Consider the following 22,596-nt stretch of genomic DNA (forward strand, 5'->3'; position numbering starts at 1 on the left):
GTGGAGATGGAGCTCTGTCTTAAGCCACCATACCCAGTCTAAGTGTTTTCCTTTTGACATAAAATGAAAGCTATTTGGCTGAGCCTAAAAATTATAGTATCCAATTTTCCCTTAAAAATACGTAGATGATCCCAGCAGCTTGGGAAGCTGAGGCAGGAGGATTGTGAGTTCAAAGCCAGACTCAGCAAATAGCAAGGCCCTAAGCAATTTAGCAAGACCCTGTCTCTAGATAAAATATAAAAGGGAATGGAGATGTGACTCAGCAGTTGAGTGCCCCTGGGTTCAATTCCTGGTACCAAAAAAAGAAAAAAATCTGTAGATGACATTTCACTGTTTCATGCTAACAATGCAGCAGAGGAATCTATTTTTTTTGTTGTTTTTTTTTCGGGGGGGGCATCTTTAACCATTTTTATTTATTTATTTTGGGGGTAAAATAAATCTGGAATTTATTTTTTTGTTATTTATTTATTAATTTAATCAGTTATATATCACAGTAAAAAGCTCTGCACACAGATGGAGCAGAATTTTTCACTTCTCTGGTTGTTCGTGAAGTAGGGTCACACCTTCGTGCAGTCATACATGTTCCTAGGGTAATGATGTCCATCTCATTCCACCATCTTTCCTACCCCTTTGCCCCCTCCCCACCTCTTTTGCCCCATTCAAAGTTCCTCCACATATCCTATGCACCCTCCCCATATGGATTAGCATCCACTTATTAGAGAAAACATTTGGCCTCTGTTTTTGGGGGGGATTTGCTTACTTTGCTTAGCATGATATTCTCCAACTCTATCCATTTAACTGCAAATGCCATAATTTTATTTTCTTTTAATGATGAGTAATACTCCACTGTGCATATGTACCACAGTTTCTTTATCCATTCATCTACTGAAGGGCATCTAGGTTGCTTCCACAGTTTAGCAATTGTGAATTGTGCTGCTATAAATACTGATGTGGCTGTGTCCCTGTAGTATGTTACTGTAGTTTTTAGGTCTTTCAGGTATAGACCGAGTGGGATAGCTGGGTCCAATGATGGTTCCATTCCCAGTTTTCTAAGGAATCTCCATACTGCTTTCCAGACTGGCTGCACCAATTTGCAGTCCCACCAGCAATGTATGAGTGTGCCTTTTCCCCGCATCCTCACCAACACTTACTGTTGTCTGTATTCTTGATAGCTGCCATTCTGACTGGCATGAGATGAAATCTTAGAGTAGTTTTGATTTGCATTTCTCTAACTACTAGAGATGTTGGATGTTTTTTCATAAATTTGTTGATCGATTGTATTTCTTCTTCTGAGAAGTGTCTGTTCAGCTCCTTAGCCCATTTATTGATTGGGTTGTTTATGTTCTCGGTGTTAAGTTTTTGGAGTTCTTTATACATCCTGAAGACAAGTGCTCTCTCCGATGTGTGTGTGACAAAAATCTGCTCCCAAAATATATAGCCTGACTTTTATTTCTTTAGGAATAACCTGTTTTCTGTTTGAATATGTGGCAAGGATTCCCCATGTTTTTGGAACATTTTTGCTAGACTGGACATTGACATGCTTCCTGTCATTGATTTACAGAGAACAACCAATCAACTTCTAACTAGAAACGTAAGCTTTTCAGTGCAGACAGGTTTCCTGTATTGAGTCTTTGGTTATGACTTCAAGAGTTTTGTTCTAGGTCCTCCTCTCCTGCCCCCTCCTTTTCCAGGGCTTCTTATAAATCAAGAAACTGTGAACAAGGAAGCTGCCTAGCCCAGTTGCTGCTGGCAGTCCTGTTTGACCAAGAGAGGAGCCCTGGGAGGCTGGAGCTGACTCTCGGCACAGTGGAGCGGGGAGCTGGAAAGGATCGGTGCCTGGATGACACCATGGAGACACGGATGCAGCCACTCCTACAGGCTGCAACGTGTGCACTTGGTGTTACTTGAGATCACAAGATGCATTTCCTTACTTCATCCACTTTGAGTTGGGTTTTCTTCTACTTGTGGCTGAAATGACTTACATCAGTCAGAGTCCCATCGAGCAGCAGAAACCACTCTAGGTATTTCAGTCAGAAGGAAGTGAACATATGGAATTTATTATACAGGCTCCTGAGCTGCCCGGAAGCCAGCACAGGGAGGTGAGCTAGCCCAGGGATTAGCCAGACAAGCAACGGTTGTGGCCCTTAGTGCTATCGACAGTGGGGCACCCAGGTCAGGCTGGAACCTAGTGGGGTCAGGGGCTGGGTCATTAAGGCAGAGCCGTCCAGTGGTGCTGGGGCTTGGAGGAGACGCAGAAGCTTTGGGGGGCTACTTAAGGCAGAGGAAGGAGGAGAAGTGTGGCTTCTTCCCCTCCACTCCCTTTGCCCTGGCGTGCATTGGCTGAGCCTGCCAGAAGCCAGCCAACAGGGGCCTCTGCGCCCAGCCTGCAGGCCAGGCCGCGCCCCTGCCCCCAGGATGTAGAGCAAACAGGGCCATGGCAGGAGGGCTCAGGGCACAGGCACATAGCACAGCACCCCATTCATGTCACTGGTTTGGTTTTTTAAATGGGCCTCCCTTGGTGTGGTTTAATCTACGACTGCCCTGCTTTCTGGGCGGCACTCCTCAGCCTCCACCTTCCTGGCCAGGCCGTTCTGCTGGCTTCCTCTGGCCCTGTTCTGGATCAGCAGGGCAACTTCCCGCGCTCCCTGGAGGAGGCACTCAATGCCTGAGATTTTCTTCCAATCTTCTGATGAGAGATATGGACTTCTTCTCTGTTTTTTTGGATTCTGTCTTGTTTCTCTTTTTCTTGGCCCTTTTCCCTCTGTGAATCCATTAGCTTTCTCGTTACTCTTCTGCACTGAGGTGAGGAACAGATGGGAAGTTCATCAACACGTGCGAAGCCGTGGTCCAGCTCCAGGGGAGAGTGTGGTAGGGCAGAGTGGAGTGCAGGCAACGTCTGCCTGACTGCCTGGACACTCATGGCCACACCACAAAGGGACATCAGGTAAGAGCCCCCCTCACTGGTGCCAGGGATCCCGTCTCTCCCTCCCTCCCTCTGTCTTCACAGATGTTCGGGAGAAGATGGAGCTGCTGCTACGGTAAGACTTTTCATCTCAGCTCCTCCCCTCCCACCCCCACCCCCTAATCTATGACTGTCACCAAGTCAGGCTGGAGCAGGCTGTAGAGAAGGACACTGGGCGGCTGCAGAGGGAGCCCGCAGGGCCTGGCGTCCATGTTTCTGGTGAGCACAAGGCCCTCTAACACGCCTTCCCTGTGCGTGGTGGTCTCCGACTTCAGTCACCCCTTCTCCGTCAGGGGAAAATGTGCCACTGAGAACGGTTCACACGGGGCACCCCCAGACCAGGTCTGGGCCTATGGAGATGGCGTCCTAAACAATTCCAAGGCCTTCCTTAGCCCTTGCTAACTTCGCCCTCCCAGCGACCCCCCAATTGGCCCTGTCACTACTCTGCAGTGTTAAATGGCTCCCAGGGACGGCATGGAACACGAATGTCCCCCGCCTGGGAAGAGCTGCCTGCCCTCAGAGGCAGAGCACCACCCCTCCCCCACCCCGGGTCACAGACTGTGACAAAGTCTTATTGCCTGTCTCTGGGAATTCATTTTCTGTCTCTGCGCTGTTCCACCTCTCTGGGGCTCCCCGCCCCTCCCGGCCCCTCAGCGCTGTGCCCCTCTGTTTGCCAGGCAGCTAGCTGCCTTCATTATTTTTACGCCAACACAGTTTAAAAGTCTCCGCTGCCTCCTTGCTGTCTGTGGAGAGGCGGCTGCCACATTACTCTGACATGCTGATGTCATTAGTGTCCACGCAGACCCTCTCCAGCTAATGAGGCGGCAGAGAGAAAATTAAGGGGAGAAATCACAGAGGCACGTTGCTTTACATGTAGATGGAGAAATAAAACAAGGACAAGAAAACAGAGGCGCTCCTATGGTGGCTCGTCCCTCCCCGGGAGCCCGAGCACGCGGCTGTGAAGACAGGAAATGGGGCCCTGGGTTTTGACTACTGCTATCCCAGGTTCTCCCCTAAAATCCTGTGAAACTGGGGTAAATAGGTGAAGTCACTTTATCTGATTCTGTAACTAGGTCAAGAAGAAAACGTCAACATTTAAGGCCCCTATTTTGGCATTGTCAACATCCAGGTGAGGCAAGACAGGGCTTTCCAGATATTTCTAGAATCTGTCATTACCCGCACCAACCTCCACCCCGTGTTGTTCAAGCCAAGTGCACCCCTCAACTGGATTTCCACAATGGCCAGTGGTTTCCCTCTGCCTTCTACTCCAGCATGTTCTCTACAGGACTGCAGAGAAATCATTTTAAAACATGAGTTGGATTATGGCACTTCCTCCGCTTAAAAACGATGGAGTAGATTCCCACAGTTTTTGACTTTTGCTTTTGGTACTTGGATTGAACCCAGCGATGCTCTACCACTGGGCTACATCATCCGCCCTTTTTGTTTTTATTTTGGGGCAGGGTCCTGCTGAATTGTTGAGGCTGGCGTCAAACTTGCAATCCCCAGCCTCTCTTGGGGCTGGGCTCACAGGTGTGCACTACTGCAGAATCTCACACTGTACGGCAAGGCCTCCGCCTGGCTGTCCAGACTCAGTTCTCGGTCCCTGCTGTTCCTTCCGTCTGGAACAAGTCCCTTCCGGAGGCCTCACATAGCTGGGTCTCCAGGCTCCTCTGGGAGTACTCATCATGTGCTCGGTGTAGCCTCTGATCCCCCACCAGACCAGCCCCCATCTGCTCTTGGCTTTGTGGCAACTGTCACCACAGAGATTTCACATTGGCACGTGTGGTTGTTCAGCTCACAAGACAGGCAACTCCATGAGGGCCGGGAACACATGTGGTCTCTCTAATTCCAGCCCAGAAGTTCTCAAGACATGCCTACTGAATGCATAACTCAGTGTGCAAAGGATGCCCTCAGGAGGCGAAGTGGGTACTTTGCGGCCTGGGGAACCTTCACCGTGGCATTGTCCTGCACTTCCCTGACTCCTGGTCATGTCCCAGGAGGAACTGTTTACGACCCTCTGCAGGTGCATTTCTGCTGCTCAGGGTGACCTCTGCTCCACGGGTCACAGAAGTGGCTTTGGGAAGCAGTACAACATAGGGGTCAGGGCTGGAGGGGCTAGAATGCTTGGTCACACACATGGTGAACGCAAATGACAAGTTCTGTGGAGGTGGTTGGGTGATACTGGGGAACAAATGAGATTGGCCACTTAATCCAAGCACTGATTCCAGGTGGCTGCCAACTGAGAACCAGGGAGGGGGAGGAGGCAGGGGAGGGCAGTGATTCTAGGTGAAGGGACTTGGTAGGGTTCTGGTGTTCCACCCCACAGCTCCGCGACTATGGGTCTACCATGTCAGTTTTGGAGGGGGCTGGACTTAAGGGCACCCCTCCCTTTGTGGCTCCAAAATCGTGTTCTGAGATTGAACCAAAAATGTGCTCTTCAAAGAGGTGGGAGGTGCCAGGGAGAAGGCTGGCTTCTGAACGCGCCTTCCAGGTAGGAAGGAGCAGGAGAGAAACTCGAGCCTTTTCCTTTATCCAGATCAAGCATCCAGTCCACACGGTGGGCCTATGGCAGGTGCCAACACTTTCAGGCCCATCTCTGCCTCCTGCCGGCATTTGCCAGGCCTGACCCTAACCTGGTGTGACACCTTGCAGAGCCCACATGGCGCTGCAGCTGGCCACCTGCGCCTGCTTCTGGTGTGAACTGCAGCTCAGAGGGGAAGAGAGGCCTGGAAGCCTGGATACCCTTTGATTCTCCACGGAGCACTGAGCCAGGCTCCGGTAGATCCTTGTGTCCGCCTGCTGCCGAGGAGGTGGGTCCTTGTCTTGGTGTGGGGGAATGGTGATTTATGTCCCAAGCTCGCTGTGAAGCTTTGTGCCTCAGTCATTCTGAGCTCCATGGGTGTCTCTTTACATCTATTTAAAGTACGGCTGCTGCCCACTGGCTGCATGCTCTGTGACATTCCCAGTGGCCCTGTGCTTGCCTCGCCGTGGCGCCTGAGTCTTCTCTGATGAGCGTCTTTGTGGCCTGTGTGAGTGTTTGTGGGCACTAGCCAAGGCTGCCGAGCCCTCTTGGGCCTGTCCCTTTGATGTTGTGCGTGATTAGACGCCTTCCCCAGTGGGACACTCTTGGGGAGCCTGGGGGAGGAAGATGCCGCCTCCAGATCACAGCATATTGTCTGGTTGTCCTGGGGCAAGGTTAGAATGTCACAGGCACTTCTACCTTTGCTTGGAGGATTCTCAGTGTGGTACATGTGTCCCCATCCACCAGCTGCTCCTGGCCAGGTGTGGGGGCACCCCCTGGAAGTGTGAGGATTGTCCAGAGATTAAAGGCGGCTGCATACCCTATAGTTGCTGGAACCTTTTGCATTCATTCAACATCACTGATCAAAGGGCTGCATTGTCTGCACCACCTGAGCACAGGGTAGGCAGTAGTGGGCAACGCTTGGGTGAAACTTCAAGATATTGAAGATTTCTCAAAATAAAAATCCAAATCTTCCCACTTTGGGGTGGAATTGACTGGATAGATATTGTTAGACCAGGGGCCAAGCACCTCTCACTGCCTAGTAAACCTGGACTCATCCCAGCCTGCCCGGGCAGAGGTAGCTGGACCACTGACTATATACCAGTCATGTGTGGCTGACATAGTTTTGGGGATCCAGAACAGATTCTTGAAGATGGGCCAGAGGCTTTGTCCTTCATCTCTAGGTCAAGGCAGGGTATTTCCTGTAGCTTGGAGACAGAGTTCAGGCACTAGAGGTCTCCAGAGGGGATGGCTGTGAGTCTGCCCTCAAAACTTGAAAACCTGGGCAAAGATCATGTGCACTAAAATGACATCAAGGCTAATGAAGGATTATTCCTGGTTGCTACTGGCACATATTGACTCCTAATTTTTTCTTTAAAAATGGCTGCATGTATTTTCCACTTGAGGCTCATCCTGTAAGGTTTCTCCTTTCATTCTGTATGCAGTGTCATACAAGGAGTGTTGAAGTGCACGTCATGGTTTAATGCAGATGCAATGTGAGTGGCAGGGCAGCGGTGAGTTTTGCTTCTATAACACAGATTGATGAACTAAGCCTGCTAGTAATGGGAAAGGTTAAGGGCTAAATTATGAACACAAAGATTATGAACACAAAGGGCATGCTGGCGTTTCCTCCCTTTAAGAGTCTACCATGTTGAAATGCTTTGGAGGAGCACCTTAGGGAGATAGTGACAGAAAAGGGCCATCATATTGGTCACATAAAGGGACATCATGTTGGTCTCAGTGGATTTCCCACTTTTTACCTTTCCTTTTGTAGACATACTCTCTACCCTGAATGCATCTGTAATGCAGAGTTAGCATTGGCAGAAATATGTGAACTGCACAGTTTCAGATACTGTTCTTTTGGGTAACAACCTTCCTGATATCTATTAAAAACATGCCAGACCAAAAAATGTCATTTGCCTATGACTTTGCGTCTTGGGTAATGAGATCAATTTTATGTCAAATACACAAAAATTTTACATCCAATGAAGTGATTTCCTTCAATGAAGTCTTTGGGAAGGGCAATTTCCTACTCCAAACAACATTTTGGAAACTTCTTTTGGAAACACTTCCTGCCTTTTGGGTATTTTCTCTGATGAGAAATCTTTATTCTTCATCATTATTATTTCAGGGCAGATCTGACAGGTGGATCGGATGTCAAGTTTACAAAGGTAAGAACCTGGGAAATGGAGTTGAGGTCTCAACACAGCTGTGACCCAGAAGGAGGCACTTCACGTATGGAAACTCAGGTAGACGGATGTTTGGACAACATCATCCCTACGGAGAATTTCACATCAGTGCTACGAGACTAAAGGAGAGGAATCTGCGAGGGTGTTAAGTGCTATCATTAACAAGGCAGAGGACGAGGCTGGGTAATTTCGTTTTAGATCAAACACCAGATGCAAACAGAGACTATTTTTTCATCTTTCTGAAAATAACACCAGAAGACGAACCGCCAACGTGTTTTGAGTCGTGATAACGTCATTGAAATAAACGCCAGAGGTCCCCACGTTACTCCTTTGAAAGGGTATGTTCTGATATGCTACTTACAGCCCAACCTCTTAATTTCCTTGTGACTCTGACCCCTAGGAAGTTTCTAGGCCTTTGATTCTCAAAAAGTGGGGTTCTAAGATCAGCAGCCTCGGCCTCACTTGGGAGCTTGTTAGAAACGCAGAGCTTCCATCCCAGAATCGCCCCGGGGGGCCTGGGCCTGTCAAAGTTTGAAAGCGCTGCATGCAAAGCCAGCTCCCAAGTCCAGCCTCTGCGTGGCAAAGCTCCCTGGGGATGCTCTTCCGCCATCGGCCACGGATGGCCATCCGTGGCGCATGCCAGCCCAGCTGGGGCTCGCCTTACCTTGGGAAAGGCGTCGGGCCACACGGTGGGGGAGCCGTGGTTGAGCAGCGTCTGCACCGTGAGCTGCGGCGCGGCCTGGGGCGCGCAGGCGGCGGTCTGCAGCACGCGGGCCAGCGGCGAGGCTCCGCCGTAGTCCAGCGCGCCCGCGTCCGCGCCGTACCGCAGCAGGAGGCGCGCCAGGCTGTGGCGCGCGTGGCCGCAGGCCTTGTGCAGCGGGCTGCGTTCGTCCTCGTCGCGCGCGTCTGCCGCCGCGCCGCGCTGCAGTAGCAGCGCGCACAGGCGCAGGCAGCGCGCGTGCTCGTCGGGCTTCCGCGCCGCCCCGCAGGCCAAACTCAGGGCTGTCTCGCCGCGGCGGTTCCTCGCGTCCACGCGCGCCCCGTGGCCTAGGTAGAGGTGTGCGTGCTCGTCCAGGCCGTGCTGCGCTGCCACGTGCAGCGGCGTGTCCCGGCCCGCGCCGCCCGGGAGCTGCACCGAGGCACCATGCTCCAGCAGCGCCTGCGCGCACCTGCGGGGAGGCCAAGGCTGTCACCAGGGGAAAGACACACACCCCCGCAGCCCCCAATCTACTGCCTGTAGGCTGGAGTTTACGCCGCGGTTTAGCCCACTTAAATACCAAGAGTGAGCCTGAGAAAAACCATGAATTTGGGTCTCCAGTGCAAAGGGTACAGGAATTCAAACTATCTGGAAACAAAACAAAACAACAACAAAAAACAAAACGGGAATAGCCTGGGACCTTTCATAAAAAGTCAGAGTTAAAACTTGGTGCTACTTTGGGAAAGTAATGTGGACAAATGACAGTTCTCCATGCACTGGTCACCTGCGTTCCTTGTTACACCTGGAGAGTGAAACCCACGAGAGCCCTCCTTGTTCCCATGGATAATTTATCTATCCCTCAACAGCACCGACTCAGTGCAACACGGCCATGTCCTCAACCCAGCGCTGGAAGGTCAGGTGGAAACAGAACCATGTCCAGCTGTGGGGCGACCTTTATCCCAAACAGACTCTCTTGGATGGGACTGTGAATTTGGGCTGTAGCCCAGTAACCCAAACAGTCTTCTGAGGTCTCCAGGTCCCCATGTGAGGCTGCTGTCTCCCCCAGAGGTGGGTGTCTTTTGCTGGTTCCTAAACTGTATCTGAGCGGAGTTGCCAAGGCCTCTCCGGGAAGAGTGGCTGCCCCTAGAAGCACTCCTGACACCTCGACTGCCATTCCAATGGTGGCTGTTTCCAGACAGGCCCATGCTGGACCTCATGACCTAGTACCTGGTGGAAGACTCAGTCTGCTCTGTCTGAGGGTGGGCACCTAATGAGCCTTGAGTCCTTGACCTCTGCCTCTCAGCCCTTCCTGGCTTTCCTTGATCCCCGGGCAGCACTGGGGTCACCGGTTTCCCTTTCTTAATCTTCAGTTCCCTTGAATTGCAATGGTTTCCATGCCCTGCATCAGATGGCCACCCCTTTAACCCGGAGTTCATTCCTCTCGCTCTCCTGGCGGCTGAGCCCGCTGGGAAAGCACTGCCTGAGGGGACTGGCCTTGGTCTCAGCGGCCTCAGGGCTCCGGCTACTTACTGTTTTTCAGTGCTGGAGGCTGAGTCCTCGTTCCTCAGCTTTCTAGGGTGCTGAGCCCTGTGACTCTGCCCCATCCTTCTCTTCAGTACTGTACCTGCTCCATTCAGAGTGCACTCCAGGAACCCCCCACCTGCCTGCCTCCTGCACAGGAGTCTGTTCCAACAGGTATTGTAAGCTGTTTCTACCACTGCTGTGCTGTCTTCCCGGGTTCGAGGAGGGAGGCCTCCTGCGCCCTGCCTCCCTGGGCTCCTCTTCAGCATGCCCAGGGTCTTGCTCTGCAGCTTACTTGCTCTCTGTCTTTCTTCTGTCCTGTCCCTCCCTCACTCCCCTCTGCATTGGTGCCTCAGCCAGTTGGTGCCATCTCTTTAATAATCACCTGAATGGCTTCCTCCCTCCATTGACTGTCACTGTCGTTTGAGAGGCCAAATCACTTCTTGCTGGAATGTTCACAGGTCTCCTAGTTTGTCCCTTGCTCCAATCTGGGAAGCTCCGTGCCATCCAGAAAGAGGCTTGCCAATGTGAATCAGAAGAGCCACACCTGCTTAAAACTGGTGGCAAAGCCCTGCTCCTTTCTCAGGACACCAGCTGCCCGGGATCCAGCTCCCGTGGACCTCACCAGCTTCACCTTGGGAGGCTCCACCCAGCTGCATTTCAGTCCTTCCTCACCAGGGGTGGTCCCTAGAACCCCTAGCCATTTCGTTCTCCCTTTGCATGTTCTCCCTTCCTCCTAAGCCCCTGGCACTACAATGGCCCCCACATTCCTATCCTTCCTTCCTCTCAAAAGTCTCCCCAGAGCCACCAGGCAGAGGGCTACAGCTCTGTGTTGTCCTGCATCTAGCCTGCAGGTGCCCAGGCATGACTTGTCACACCATGTTTCCAACATTTGCTGGCACCTTTGTCTCCTCTCTTAGATTGTTGGCTCCTCGAATGTGGACATGGGGGCTCTTTGATGTCTCTGTCTCGGTGTCTCCTGAGGCACCTGGCCTAAAAGTGCTGGTGTTCCCTGAAAGCACATTGAACAGGCGCTTTTCATGAATCAACACTTTGCAGCCTTGTTTCTGTTGTTTTTCTGTCATTTATCTACCTGGACTCTGAACCAGATCACCCGTTGAAGGTTCAGAGCAGACAGTGGCTGCCTCTCAATCTCTTTATATTTCCTCTTAGGAACTCTCAGTATTTTAAATTCTACCTTTGTGTTTGTTTAGCCTCAGCATCAGCAGTATCTTGAGAAGTGGTCTGTTTGGGCAAAAGATTTTTGACAAACAGTACAATGTGATGTGAAATGTCCCTTGGCACGGTAACCAGCTAGGAGAACATGCAAATTTTATAATCAGAGAGCCCAGCGTCTTCCTGCTTGACTCTGGGAGAAATGCTGAACCATGCCGCAGGAGGTTAGGAATCAAGGGTTCTGTTTTTTTTTTTTTTTTTTGCCTCTGAAACTAGCAAACAATTACAAACCATTTTCTTCTACATTATTTTTTAAAGCACCTCAGCCTCCAAAGATGTCCCCCAGGAAACAGGTGTCTGCAGCCCAGACACCTGTCAGAAGAACCAGGACACTGGCCCGCATTTCAGAGGGTGGAAGATGCTCTTTTCTGTCTTAATGAGGAGCTTCCAGGTAGCTCGACCTTGGCCTTTCTGACCGTGGGCAGTGGTTAGCACTGCAGAATCGCAGGTACGAAGCCACACAACAGCACAGATTGGCAGAGGGCGCGTCTCTGTTGGCACACTGTGGGCAGTTAATAAAAACGAAGCTCGCAGGCCGGGGCTGTGGCTCAGTGGCAGAGCGCTTGCCGAGCATGCGTGAGGCACTGGGTTCCATCCCTGGCACCACATAAAAATGAATAAATAAAATGAAGGTATTGTGTTCATTTACAACTAAAAAAATATTTTAAAAAATGAAGCTCAAGGGGGCTGTGACTGTGGCTCAGTTGTAGGGCTCTTGTCTTGCACATGTGAGCCACTGGGGTTGGATTCTTGGCACCACATAAAAAGAAATAAAATAAATATAGTAAAGATAACGTGTCCATCCTCTTAAAAAAATCTTAAAAAAAAATGAAGCTTGAAAGCCCGAGTGATGGTGTGGAGGGGGCTGTGTCCTGGACGTGTGGATAGTCCAATACCAAGCAGCACTGTGCCATCCCATGTAGAAAAGCTGCCCATGTCTATGTGTGTGGAAGGAAAGACCAGACAAGGCAGGGCAGCGTGCGTTGTCTCTGGATGACTGGGTGACGGGGGCTTTGATTTCCTTTTCACCTGCCTGTATTTTCAAATTTTCCAACATAAGTCAGAGTAACAGGTTGATATGGCCACAGCTGGCATTATTAATCACAAGCCACCCTCAGCAGCTCCAGCAGCAGCTCGCAGATTCAAATAATGTCAGCCCTGCTTTCCAGTTTCCCAGACACTCTCGACTTGTCCACTGATCTGTTCAGGCATAAGCTGCAGCCCCAGAATGTGGGTAGGCATGGCCACGCCTCCGGAAGGTGAGTAGAACCGGCTGGGCGGTCACAACTCACTCCACGATCAGCAGAAAAGTGGCTAAAGTCTCAGGGACCTCTCAGACCTGACTCTGGCACTCAGGCCCCCCCCTCGAACACTGGTCCTCATTTCAGTGCTGTGTATGTGTCCCCAGTTGAAGAAATGGCCTAGATGGGAGCACAACTCCCAGATTTGTGTGGGGAGCCCATGAGGGCTGAGCCTTTTACTCAGAGCTGGGACTTGCGACAGGTTTCCTGGTATCCTGATGGACGGGCAGAAGCCAGGAAGGGCCCTGGATCAGCGCGGAACAGTGAGTGTGGGGAGCAGGGGGTGCACTCCCATCTGGAGCATGAGAGGCACTTTCTCTCACTGGGATGGAGGAGACTCCATGGCATCTCCACAGCCTCTTGTAAGAAGGTGCTTGGACCGACACACTCACCCCCTCCATTCCTCATTCCTGTCATGGATAAGGACTGTGCTGACAGCTGTTACAGGGCCCAAGGTTGACAGCACAAAGAAAGAGTAGCTTGACCCAGAGGCAGGAGTGAACGGAGAGGGGCCATCAAGGGCTGTTGAATCCATGTCACTTTAATTCATGCTAAGGAGGAAGTGATCTTGGAGTCCACTCTCTCCCAACTCAGCTCCTGTCCACCAGGCAGCAGCCTGCCAAGCCACAGCTTTTCCTGGTCACCTCCTCTGGCGGAAGGTCCTGCCCAGCCTGGGCTTTCTTGTCTTGGCCTCTTCCTCTGCCCCCCTGCTCTGTCAGCCAGGCCCCCCGCCCGTCGGCCTTAGGATTTCCTTTTCCCACCTTTTCTCTGTCCCATCTTCTCTGCCTTCCAATCACTTCACACAGTCCCCCAAATGGTACTCCCCTGCCTCCTAGTTATAGCTGGAAAGGCTATGGGTTCCCCAGTACTTGGTCTTTTTTTTTTTTTTTAAGCAAATGTGACCTTTAGTCCTTGTAACTCTTCAGGATTCTGGTGGAATTTACAGGTAGGGAAATCAAGGCTTAAAAAAAAATCAGTGGCTTGCATGAGACCTTGCAGCCAGGACATAGCCCAGGTGGCCTGCTGGTCTGGCTCCAAGTGCTCAGTTACATGGTCCACCTCACTGCTGACTCCTGGTACAGTCATGACCGCCGGGCTGTGTTTGGTCAGTTTCCGTGAGCATACATGATGGTGGTCGCCTAAGCTTTTATAACGGAGCTGAAAAATTCCTAACTCCTAGGATTTTTGCTAGACCCTTTCTAGGTTTAGATGTTTGTTCACACAGACATTATTGCCCTCAGTATCCAGTAAGTTGACATGCTCTCCTGATTTGTAGCCTGGGAGCAATAGGCTCCAGCATCCAGGTGTGCAGGGGTCATGCTGTCTAGGCTTGTGTGGTTGTGATGTTACAGTGTGAAGCTGCCTAGGGATGGAGGGGTCTAGTGACGAGTTTGTCAGGAGGATGGGGCCAGTAAGCAAAGCGTGCCTGTGTTATTGGTCTAGAACCTTCCACGAGCCAGGAACCACACTGAGCATTGCCCTCAAGTTATCTCTAAGCTCCTCCTTCCTTCACTCATTCAAAAGAGAGGACCTTCCCATGCTCCTCTCCTCTCAAGGCAGGGAGTGTTTCTTCCTTAGCACTCCACAGGAATTCCCGGGAGGCCCACTGACAGCCCCTGCAGTGGGCTCGGGCAGAGGTAGCCTGTCCCATGGGCCTCGAGCTGTGGGGTGAGCACCAGCACCTCCTCCCACCCAGAACTCCCAGCAACGCTGCTGCACGAAGGTCTCACTCTCCCTAGTGCTGGGTGCGACTCAGTTTCAGAGGTCTGAGCAGGGGGCTGGAGGTGGAGACCAGGGCATCACAGTGGCCTCACAGCACATGGTGAGCTCCAGCCCCCCTGGGCGAGGGAGGGATTCCACACCCACAAAAAGGTGATGCCGAAGGAACAAAGCAACGAGCACCACAAAGAACTCTACCAATATGGCTACATTCCAGATGAACACATGGCTTAATTTTTTTTTTTTTGCAGGGGACAAAAGACGCTGCTCATAAGCTCTTGTTAGAAATATTAAGGAGGCGAAACTGCTGTCTCCTGGGTAACGGTTTCTCTCGCCATATTCCCTGGAGCCCTTGGACAATCCTGGCATGCCCTTTACTTCACATGATTGCTGCCAGAATCCCTTCTGACAGACAGAAGGGGCTCAGTGCTCAGCAGTGTGTCTGCAGGGTGATGGGCATGAGGAGCTAGTCTCCTTGGATCCCGGCTGCTGCTCCTTTCCTTCTTGGAGTTGACGTGGCAGCAGATGGGCTGCAGACATGTCCCAGGGGAAGGGTGCCTGGAGCCGCAGGCTGGGTCCCTGGGTGGGGGCAGAGGACAATATGGATGCTGCATGAAAGTGGGTGGGGACTTGGGGAAATGCAGTATCATTGTCTAAGGGCGCCGTTGGAGAAGGTTCCCTCCTGTGGACTGATTCCCCCGCTGGCTCTGCATGAAGCATGGGGGAGCCACAGGCCTGAGACTTTGATGGAGGAGCAGTTCCACTTTTATTTCCCTGGACCTTCTGCTGAGGCTGTCCTTTGGGGACCTGCCGTCCACCCCATTGCTGTCTGTGTTTCCTTCTGGCTTGCTTTCTCCTGGGATGCTAAGTTATGAGACTATCAGGCATACGCATGACAGTGGAAATGGCTGATGTGAACAGACAGATCCTCAGGGTGGTGGGGGCTCAGGAGAAAACCTTATTGGTCATTTCTAGCATCACAGTTTCCCTTGGAGCAATGGCTGCCATTTGATGTTTTTCTGAAGCATTGCATGGCTGCAGTAGGGGATATTTTGGGCAAACTGTCCTCAGATCACAAATGGAGCCCTGCATCTTGGAGAATGGAGACATGATTTAGGGAACAAGATTTCAGAAATCAGCTCCACTGCCTCCCCTCATGTCCATCAAGCAGCATCACCAGGGTCCTTCCTGGACACAAGAATAGACAGTGCTTCTCCCCCTTCTCTCTTGTCCTGGTCCCAACATACTGGATGGAGAAGGAGACCCAGAAGCACCAGAGTAAGAGGAGGAGAAAAAGGAGGGGTGGGAGTGGGTTTTTTTTTTTTTTTTTGATCTGGATGAGAGAAAAGGTGTATGAATCTTTAAAGTAAAATTTACATACTGAGAAATGCATAGGCTTAAGAGTATAATTGAATGAATTTTCCAAAGGAATATATCATCATAATCAAAAGCCCAGGCAAGATGTAGTACATGTCCATGTTTCCTCTTGCATTGATTGCCACTTGTTATCACCCTCAGAGGCAGCCACTTCTCCCTGCAATTTCTCCCTCCATGGTGCAGTTTTATTTTTTTCTAGAAGTTTCTATTTTTCTTGCATCTGCTCTGCGCATGCAACAATTCATCTGTATTGCTCTAAGCACAGAGCAAGCCGTTCTTGTTTTTATTGCTGGGTCATATTCAATCGCTTAGATATACCATGATTTTTAATCCATTCTCTTATTGATATTGATAGACATTTAGATGTTTTCCACTTTGTGACTATTATGAACAGAGCTGCTAAGAACATTTTTGTATAAATCTTTTTGTAGACATTTATTCTCACTCTTAGGTAAATACCTACAAGTGGAATTGCAGGTAGTTATGCATTTAACTTTTAACTCCCAGTGTTCCAAAGAGATCTAACCATTTTACACACCCAGCAACGAAGTGTGGGAGTTCTAGTGGCTCCACACTCTTGTCGACATTTGGTGGTGTCAGATGTTTATTTTTTTGAGTGACTGTATCATTACAGTGACATGGTGAATATCTTTGTGGTTTTAATTTGCATTTTTCTGATGACTGAAGGTGGTGAATGCCTTTTGATGTGCTAATTGGCATCTGTCTTTCATGCAGTGTCTGATTAAGGCTTATGCCCAGAAGGAAGCAAAAGATGAGTAAATCTGCCTAGAATGCCACCAAAGGCTGGGAAGGTTCGAAAGCCTGTAATAGAACATGTTTGAAAGTTAATGGTTACAGATGAGTGGAACTACTTCCAGATGATAGGCAGTTTATATATATATATATATGTATATATATATATATATATATATATATATCAGTCAATAAGGGAGAAGCAATCTCTCAGCATCCTTTGCACAATGCTTGGTTTGGGGCCCCGGCTCTGACACTGTCCACTGCCAAAGCACTGGCCCTCTCTGAGCCTCAGTTTTCTCATCTTGTGATGGGGGATGACCAAGTCCTGCAGACCCGAGATGATCGTAGGAAAAAGACACCTGCTAACACTCAGGAATGCATTCAACTACAGACAGTAAGTCCTCCAATGGGGTTTGCTCCTCTTCCTTCAATCTTCCTTAAGATGTGTTGAACTCCTGGCAAATAAATTGTTTTTCATTTAGTTGATCAAACACAACCAGTCCAAAAGAGCAAAGCTGTGTGCTTTTCATTAATGTGTCCCATGAAGGAAGCAAGTTGTCCTGGCTTTCATTTAAATCAAGACAGCCATAGACAAGAAAAAGACCATGTCTTCCTTCTTCCTACTGGAAGGGTGAATTGAGCACTCATCTGAGCTGTGGAAAGAGCGGGTGTTTTCTGGATGACATATCCAAGCCTGTGAGCCTTGCTTCTCATGCAGTTAAAACCCTTGTTAACAGCTGGAGGCTGTGGGGTAGGGGAGGGAGCCTGAGCTTCCTGCTCAGATACTGACCCGACAGTGGCTGCGTTTTCCGTTGTGATCATTGGTGTGCAGTCGGTCCTCCACATCCATGGGTTCTGCATCTGCACTGTCAGCCAACCAGGGATTGAAGCTGTTAAACCAATTGCATCTGTCCCGCCTGAACACAGAATTTTATTGCTTGTCATTATTCCCTAAAAAGCACAGGCCATATCTTTGACATTGTACTAGGTATTGTAGGTCATCCAGAATGATCTAAAGTCCATGGGAGAATGTGTGTCAAAAGCTGTGCCACTTTATAGAAGGGACTTGAGCATTGTGGATCTTGGTGTCCTCAGGGGTCCTGGAACCACAGCCCTGCAAATCATTAGTGCTTTGTTTATGTCTCCCCGGATTTCAATCGGCTGGGTCAGAACTAGAAAAGAATCGTGCAATGGTTTTCTTCCATGATGTCTGTTCCCACTTGAGATAATTAGTTTCTTCCCCTCATCTCACTTTGGCTTATGAATTGTTCTTCATTTAGTTGATCTGACACAACCAGCCCCCAAAAGCAAAGCTGTGTGCTTTTCATGAATAAGTCCCATGAAGGAAGTGAGTTGTTCCGGCTTTCATTTAAATCAAGACAGCTATAGACAAGAAAAAGAATCTGGACTCAACAAATTCTTTTCTCATTTTAATTATCTCAGAGTAAGAATGGAAGGGTCGAGGGGAGGAATCTGGTAATAAATAGGGCGAGGCTGGCCGGCCGGCCGCCAGTGTGCACAGGTAACTTTACTGGAACTTTTCTTTTTGGGAAAACCTCTTCAAAAGCTTCCAGATGAAAGGACTGATATCCCTTTCTGTGTGTTGGATTCTGAATTCTGAAGCTTGCTGGTTGGAAGGAAGCACACATAATTTTTTTTTTTTTAAATCTCAGGAACTCAGAGACTCAAAGGTTTTAAAGTCCTATGCCCATGGAGAATTGCCGACTAAAAGGGGCAGAGCAGAGCTGGGTCCCTAGGTGTGGGGACCATTGTCATAAGAGTAAGAAAATGAAATGGCTCTGTATGTAGGTCAACGACCCCCTCTCTACCGGGAGGTAAAAAAAATTAAGGATGACCTAAAATCTACTATGTATAAAAAGATTCCAGAGAAAGTAGCTCTTTCTTGTCAAAGTGATAATGTTTATACTCCCCAAAGCCAGACCTCCTCGGAGTCTAACTTTAGGGGGAACTCTTTAAAGCTGAAAAGCCTGGTCGGACCCTCAAGTCCTTTCTGACATCTATTAACTTTTCATCCTTCAAGGTAGTTGGCTGCGTTATTGTAGAGGTGTTCAATGGATCCTGCCAGCGTTTTCCGTTGTGATCATTGGTGTGGAGGGTTCTAAGTCAGCTGCTTCTTAGCGCTGGTGAACTTCTGGCTTCTCCATCACTTAACTTTTCCCCAATAGTGAAGATTTGAATGAGTCAAGACTCCCAAATTAAACCGTCAAAGGGAAAGATTCACAGAGAGAGATTTAGATGAGAAATCGGGACAGAAAAGAAGAGGAGGAACGAGAGGAAGACAGAAGGAGATTTAAAAAAAAAAAACCACTCTAATACAAAGACGTTTCAAAGGCCTTATTAAACAATGTCCTAGACCTGTATGACTTTTTTTGAAAAGCCAACTGAAGCCAGAAAATCAGTTTTTATTGCCCAGTTATGAGATGAGTAGCTCCAATGGTCTGCACCTGGTCACAGCTCTTCATGATGTCCACGTGTCAGACTCTTGGTTTCTCCTGAGGGCTGCTGTCAGGATTCACAGTGTTTTGTGCTCTGCGTAGTTACTGCATTCTCATTTCTTAGCAAAAAGCAACATTTTTTTTTTCTAATAAAATAAAATAGAACCCCTTCTTATTTAAGAATTGTTTCAGATTTACAGAAGAGTTGGGATGATAGGACAGAGAGTTCCTGCACGTCCTTCACCCAGTTTCCCCTGAAGTTAACTTGTTATATTAGAGGGTACATTTGTCAAAATTAAGAACTTTGGTGTAGTACAGCAAACTGAACAGCCCCCTAAAGGGCCCCCAGGCTCCCAGGAGCAGTAAAGGGAGCAGGCAGAAGCTGGTGAGCTCTCGAGTTGGAGGTGGATCTGCAGAGGCAGCTGGAATGCGGAGGGCAGAGTACTGGAGAAGGGAGAGTCAGAGAGAAAGAATTTGCAGAGGGGCCCCTTGGGTACTGAGTACTGATTACTGTGTGCCTATGAGGAACAGCCTTGAAAGGGTTAGGGGAGAGTGCCTGTAGACTGCACAGGCCTGTTTCCACAACCAGAGCATAAAACCTCACAACTAATGAGCCATGCACCGGAGCCTTAAGAAAACGCTGTCCAGGAGTGGAGAAAAAATCCACCTCTGTTAAATCCTGCTCTCATCCTGCCTAGGAGAGATTAAAGGCAAGACCCAAAAGGATCAATTTATTTCCAAGTAAGTTTACATCCCAAAGTAAAGAGTATTGATAGAAATACAAAAATATCCAGTACCCAGTGAAATAAAGAGAAACAAGATCAACCAAAGTGACCCTGAAGTGACACAGATAGGGACACTGAAGCAGAGTTACAACTGTCCTCATATGTGTGGGAGGCTAGAGGAAAGGCGGAGCGTGTGAAGTACACATGAGGGATATGGAAAAGAGCCAAGACTGGACTTCTAAGGTTGAAACTACAGCGTCTAAGATGAAAAGTACATTAGACAGGGTTCCTGGTACATCAGGGGTTTTAGAAGGAAAGATAAATCAGCCACAGAGGGATAAAAAGACTGCACAAGATAACAGAGCTCCAGTAAACTGTGGAAAGACTTCAAGAGGCATGGTGTGCACACCATGATTAGTGCTCCAAGGCCCTGGTGGAGAGAAGGAGTGGGTATAAAAAAAGGGGAAGAAATAATTGCCAACAGTTTTCTGAATTTGATGAAAAGTACAAATCAACAGATGAAAGAAAATCACATCAAGACACATCCTTAGCAAATGCTTAAAATCAGTGAAAAGTAGAAAATCTTACAGCCAGGGAAAGGATACATTAGGTACAAAGAAGTACAGATAAGGAGGACAGCAGATTTCTCATTGAAAAACAGAACAACCAAGTTAGAAGTCAGTGGAGTCATGTGTCTGCAGTACAGAAAGAAGAAGAGGAGGAGGAGGAGGAGGGAGAGGTAAAAGGAGGGGGAAGACAAGAAAAACCAAACTGTCACTCCAGAATTCTCTAGCTGGCAAAAACACCTTTCAAACATTCAGGTGAAATAGTATTTTTCAAATATACAGATCTGAAAGCATTCACCACCAGCAGACTTTCAGTGCAAGAAACACTAAGGAAAGTTCTTTAAGCAGAAAGAAAACTATTCCAGAATGAAATGCTGGATCCACACAAAGCAATGAAGGAGCTGGAAATGCTAACTACAGGGCTAGAAATAAAAAAACCTTTTTTCTTATTATTTCAATATATTTAAAAGAAAATTGACCATTTAAACAAAATAATAACAATATATTGTGGGACTTAAATGTAGAAGTGAAATGTATGATACCAATAGCACAAAGGCTGGAAGAGACATGGAAGTATACTATCATATGACTTTTACGCTACACAAGAACATCACTGAGGGCAGATTGTGATAAGGAAAGATGTATACTGAAAACCCTAAAGGAATCACTATGCTAACACAACAAAATGCTATATTTAATAAGCAAAAAGGAGACAAAATGGAATTATGAAAAATACTTCTAAGTTTAGAAGGCAAAAAAAGGTGATAAAGAGAGCAAAGAATAGATGAACCAAATAGGGAAAAAAAGCAGAAGGTTTACTTTGAACCTAACAAATCAAAATTACATTAAATGTAAGTGATATAAACATGAAATTAAAAAGCAAAGACTGTCAGATTACACATAAAAAGTCAAGATCCAATGATGATCTTACCACAAGATGCTGACTTAAAAAACACACACACACACACATAAGTTCAAAGTGAAAGGCTGGTATGGCTGGCAGCTTCTGGCCTAGTCTCCTAGCGATCAGGCCATGAATAACTTCCAGTGTTCGTCTCTTGAGTCTCTCTTTGAATGTGGGTGGGACCTTTGACTTGCTTCTAGCTGATAGAAAATGGCAAAAGTGATAGGGAGTCAATTCTGTGAGTAGATTACAGAAGATCATAACTCCCATCTCACTAGCAAAATCTCTCTATTGTCTTCTCAGCTCACATGCTTTGATGAAGCAAGTTGCAATATTACAGAGTCCCACATGGCAAGGGGTATAATTTCCATGTTTTGTCTCTCCAAAATCTACATGGGCAGCTAATCCTCAATGCAATAGTATTAAGTGGGTGGGTGGGTTCTAGGAAGTGATTAGGCCATGAGGGTTCTGTCCTCATGGATAGAATTAACATCCTTATAAAAAGGTTTGCGGGAGCAAGTCCATTCCTTCCATCTCTTCAACCCTTTCTGCCAGAAGGCCCCATCTTAGTGAGCAGTCTTCACCAGCTGCTGAATCTGCTGGCACCTTGACCTTGCACTTTTTAGCCTCCAGAAATGTGAGCAATAAACTCCTATTATTTATAAGTTACTTAGTCTAAGGTATTTTGTCATAGCAGCAGGAATGGCCAGCAACAGTGTTACGGTTTAGATACTAGGTGCCCCCTAAAGCTCATGTGTGAGACAATGCAAGAGCAGTCAGAAGTAAAATCATAGGGTTTTGAAAGCCTTAACCAATCAATTAAGTCAGTGTGTTAATCCACGTGAATGGATTAAATGGGTGGTGGTCACTGTAGGCAACTAGGCTGTGGCTGGAGGAGGTGCTGCGGTGTATATATTTTGTCTGTGGTGAGGGAAGGTCTCTCTCTGTTTTCTGGAGCATGTTCTGAGCTGCTTTCCTCCACCACACCCTTCTTCTTCCTACCTCATCTTGTGTCCAGAGCAATGAGCTGCCCGTCTATGGACTGAGACTTCTGAAACTGTGATACCCATGTAAACTTTTCCTTCTCTAAAATCGTTCTTGTCAGGCCTTTTGGTCACAGCATAAAATAAATAATTAAATAAAAAGCTGACTAAAATGGACAGAAAGGAACTGAAGACAGTTTTCAACCAATGTCAGCCAGGAACTGAGACCCTTAGTCCAACAGTACCTGGGAAACCGAATTCCGCCAGTAGCCATAGAGGTTTGGTAGCAAATTCCCAGTTGACAATTCAGGTGAGACTGTAGGCCTTGTTATCACCAAGCATGCAGTCCTGTGAGACCCAGAAGCAGAAGACCTAGCAAAGCCATGGCCAAATGCCAGAAACTGTGAAGTAAGAAGTGTGTGTTGTTTTGAGTCTCTGCATTTGCACTAATTTAGGACACAGCAATAGATTTCTGATGAAGATGGAAAAAGGCATACCATAATCTAAAGAAAGCTATATTAATACAGACTATGTCTTTTAAATTCAAGGTGATTTTAGGCTGAAGAATACTACTAGAGATTAAGAATACCATTTCATAATGATAAAGATGTCCATTCTTGCAGGGCATGGTGGTGCACACCTGTAATCCCAGTGCTTGGGAGGCTGAGGCAGGAAAATCACAA

At 48.2% G+C, this 22,596-nt stretch overlaps 1 protein-coding gene across 1 annotated transcript in view; it reads right to left on the reverse strand.

Annotated features, from left to right (window-relative positions):
* Asb18 (ankyrin repeat and SOCS box containing 18) overlaps positions 1 to 22,596 on the reverse strand; it is a 63,145-nt gene that overhangs the window by 11,851 nt on the left and 28,698 nt on the right. The window contains exon 4 of the mRNA XM_046439896.2: positions 8,337 to 8,841. Within this exon, the coding sequence (XP_046295852.1) occupies positions 8,337 to 8,841 (505 nt within the window). The remainder of the gene's footprint in view (positions 1 to 8,336; positions 8,842 to 22,596) is intronic.

This window comes from Marmota monax, unplaced genomic scaffold, assembly GCF_021218885.2.
Source record: "Marmota monax isolate L192 unplaced genomic scaffold, Marmota_monax_Labrador192_F-V1.1 WCK01_AAM20220418_F8-fsc00041, whole genome shotgun sequence".
Lineage (NCBI taxonomy): Eukaryota > Metazoa > Chordata > Mammalia > Rodentia > Sciuridae > Marmota > Marmota monax.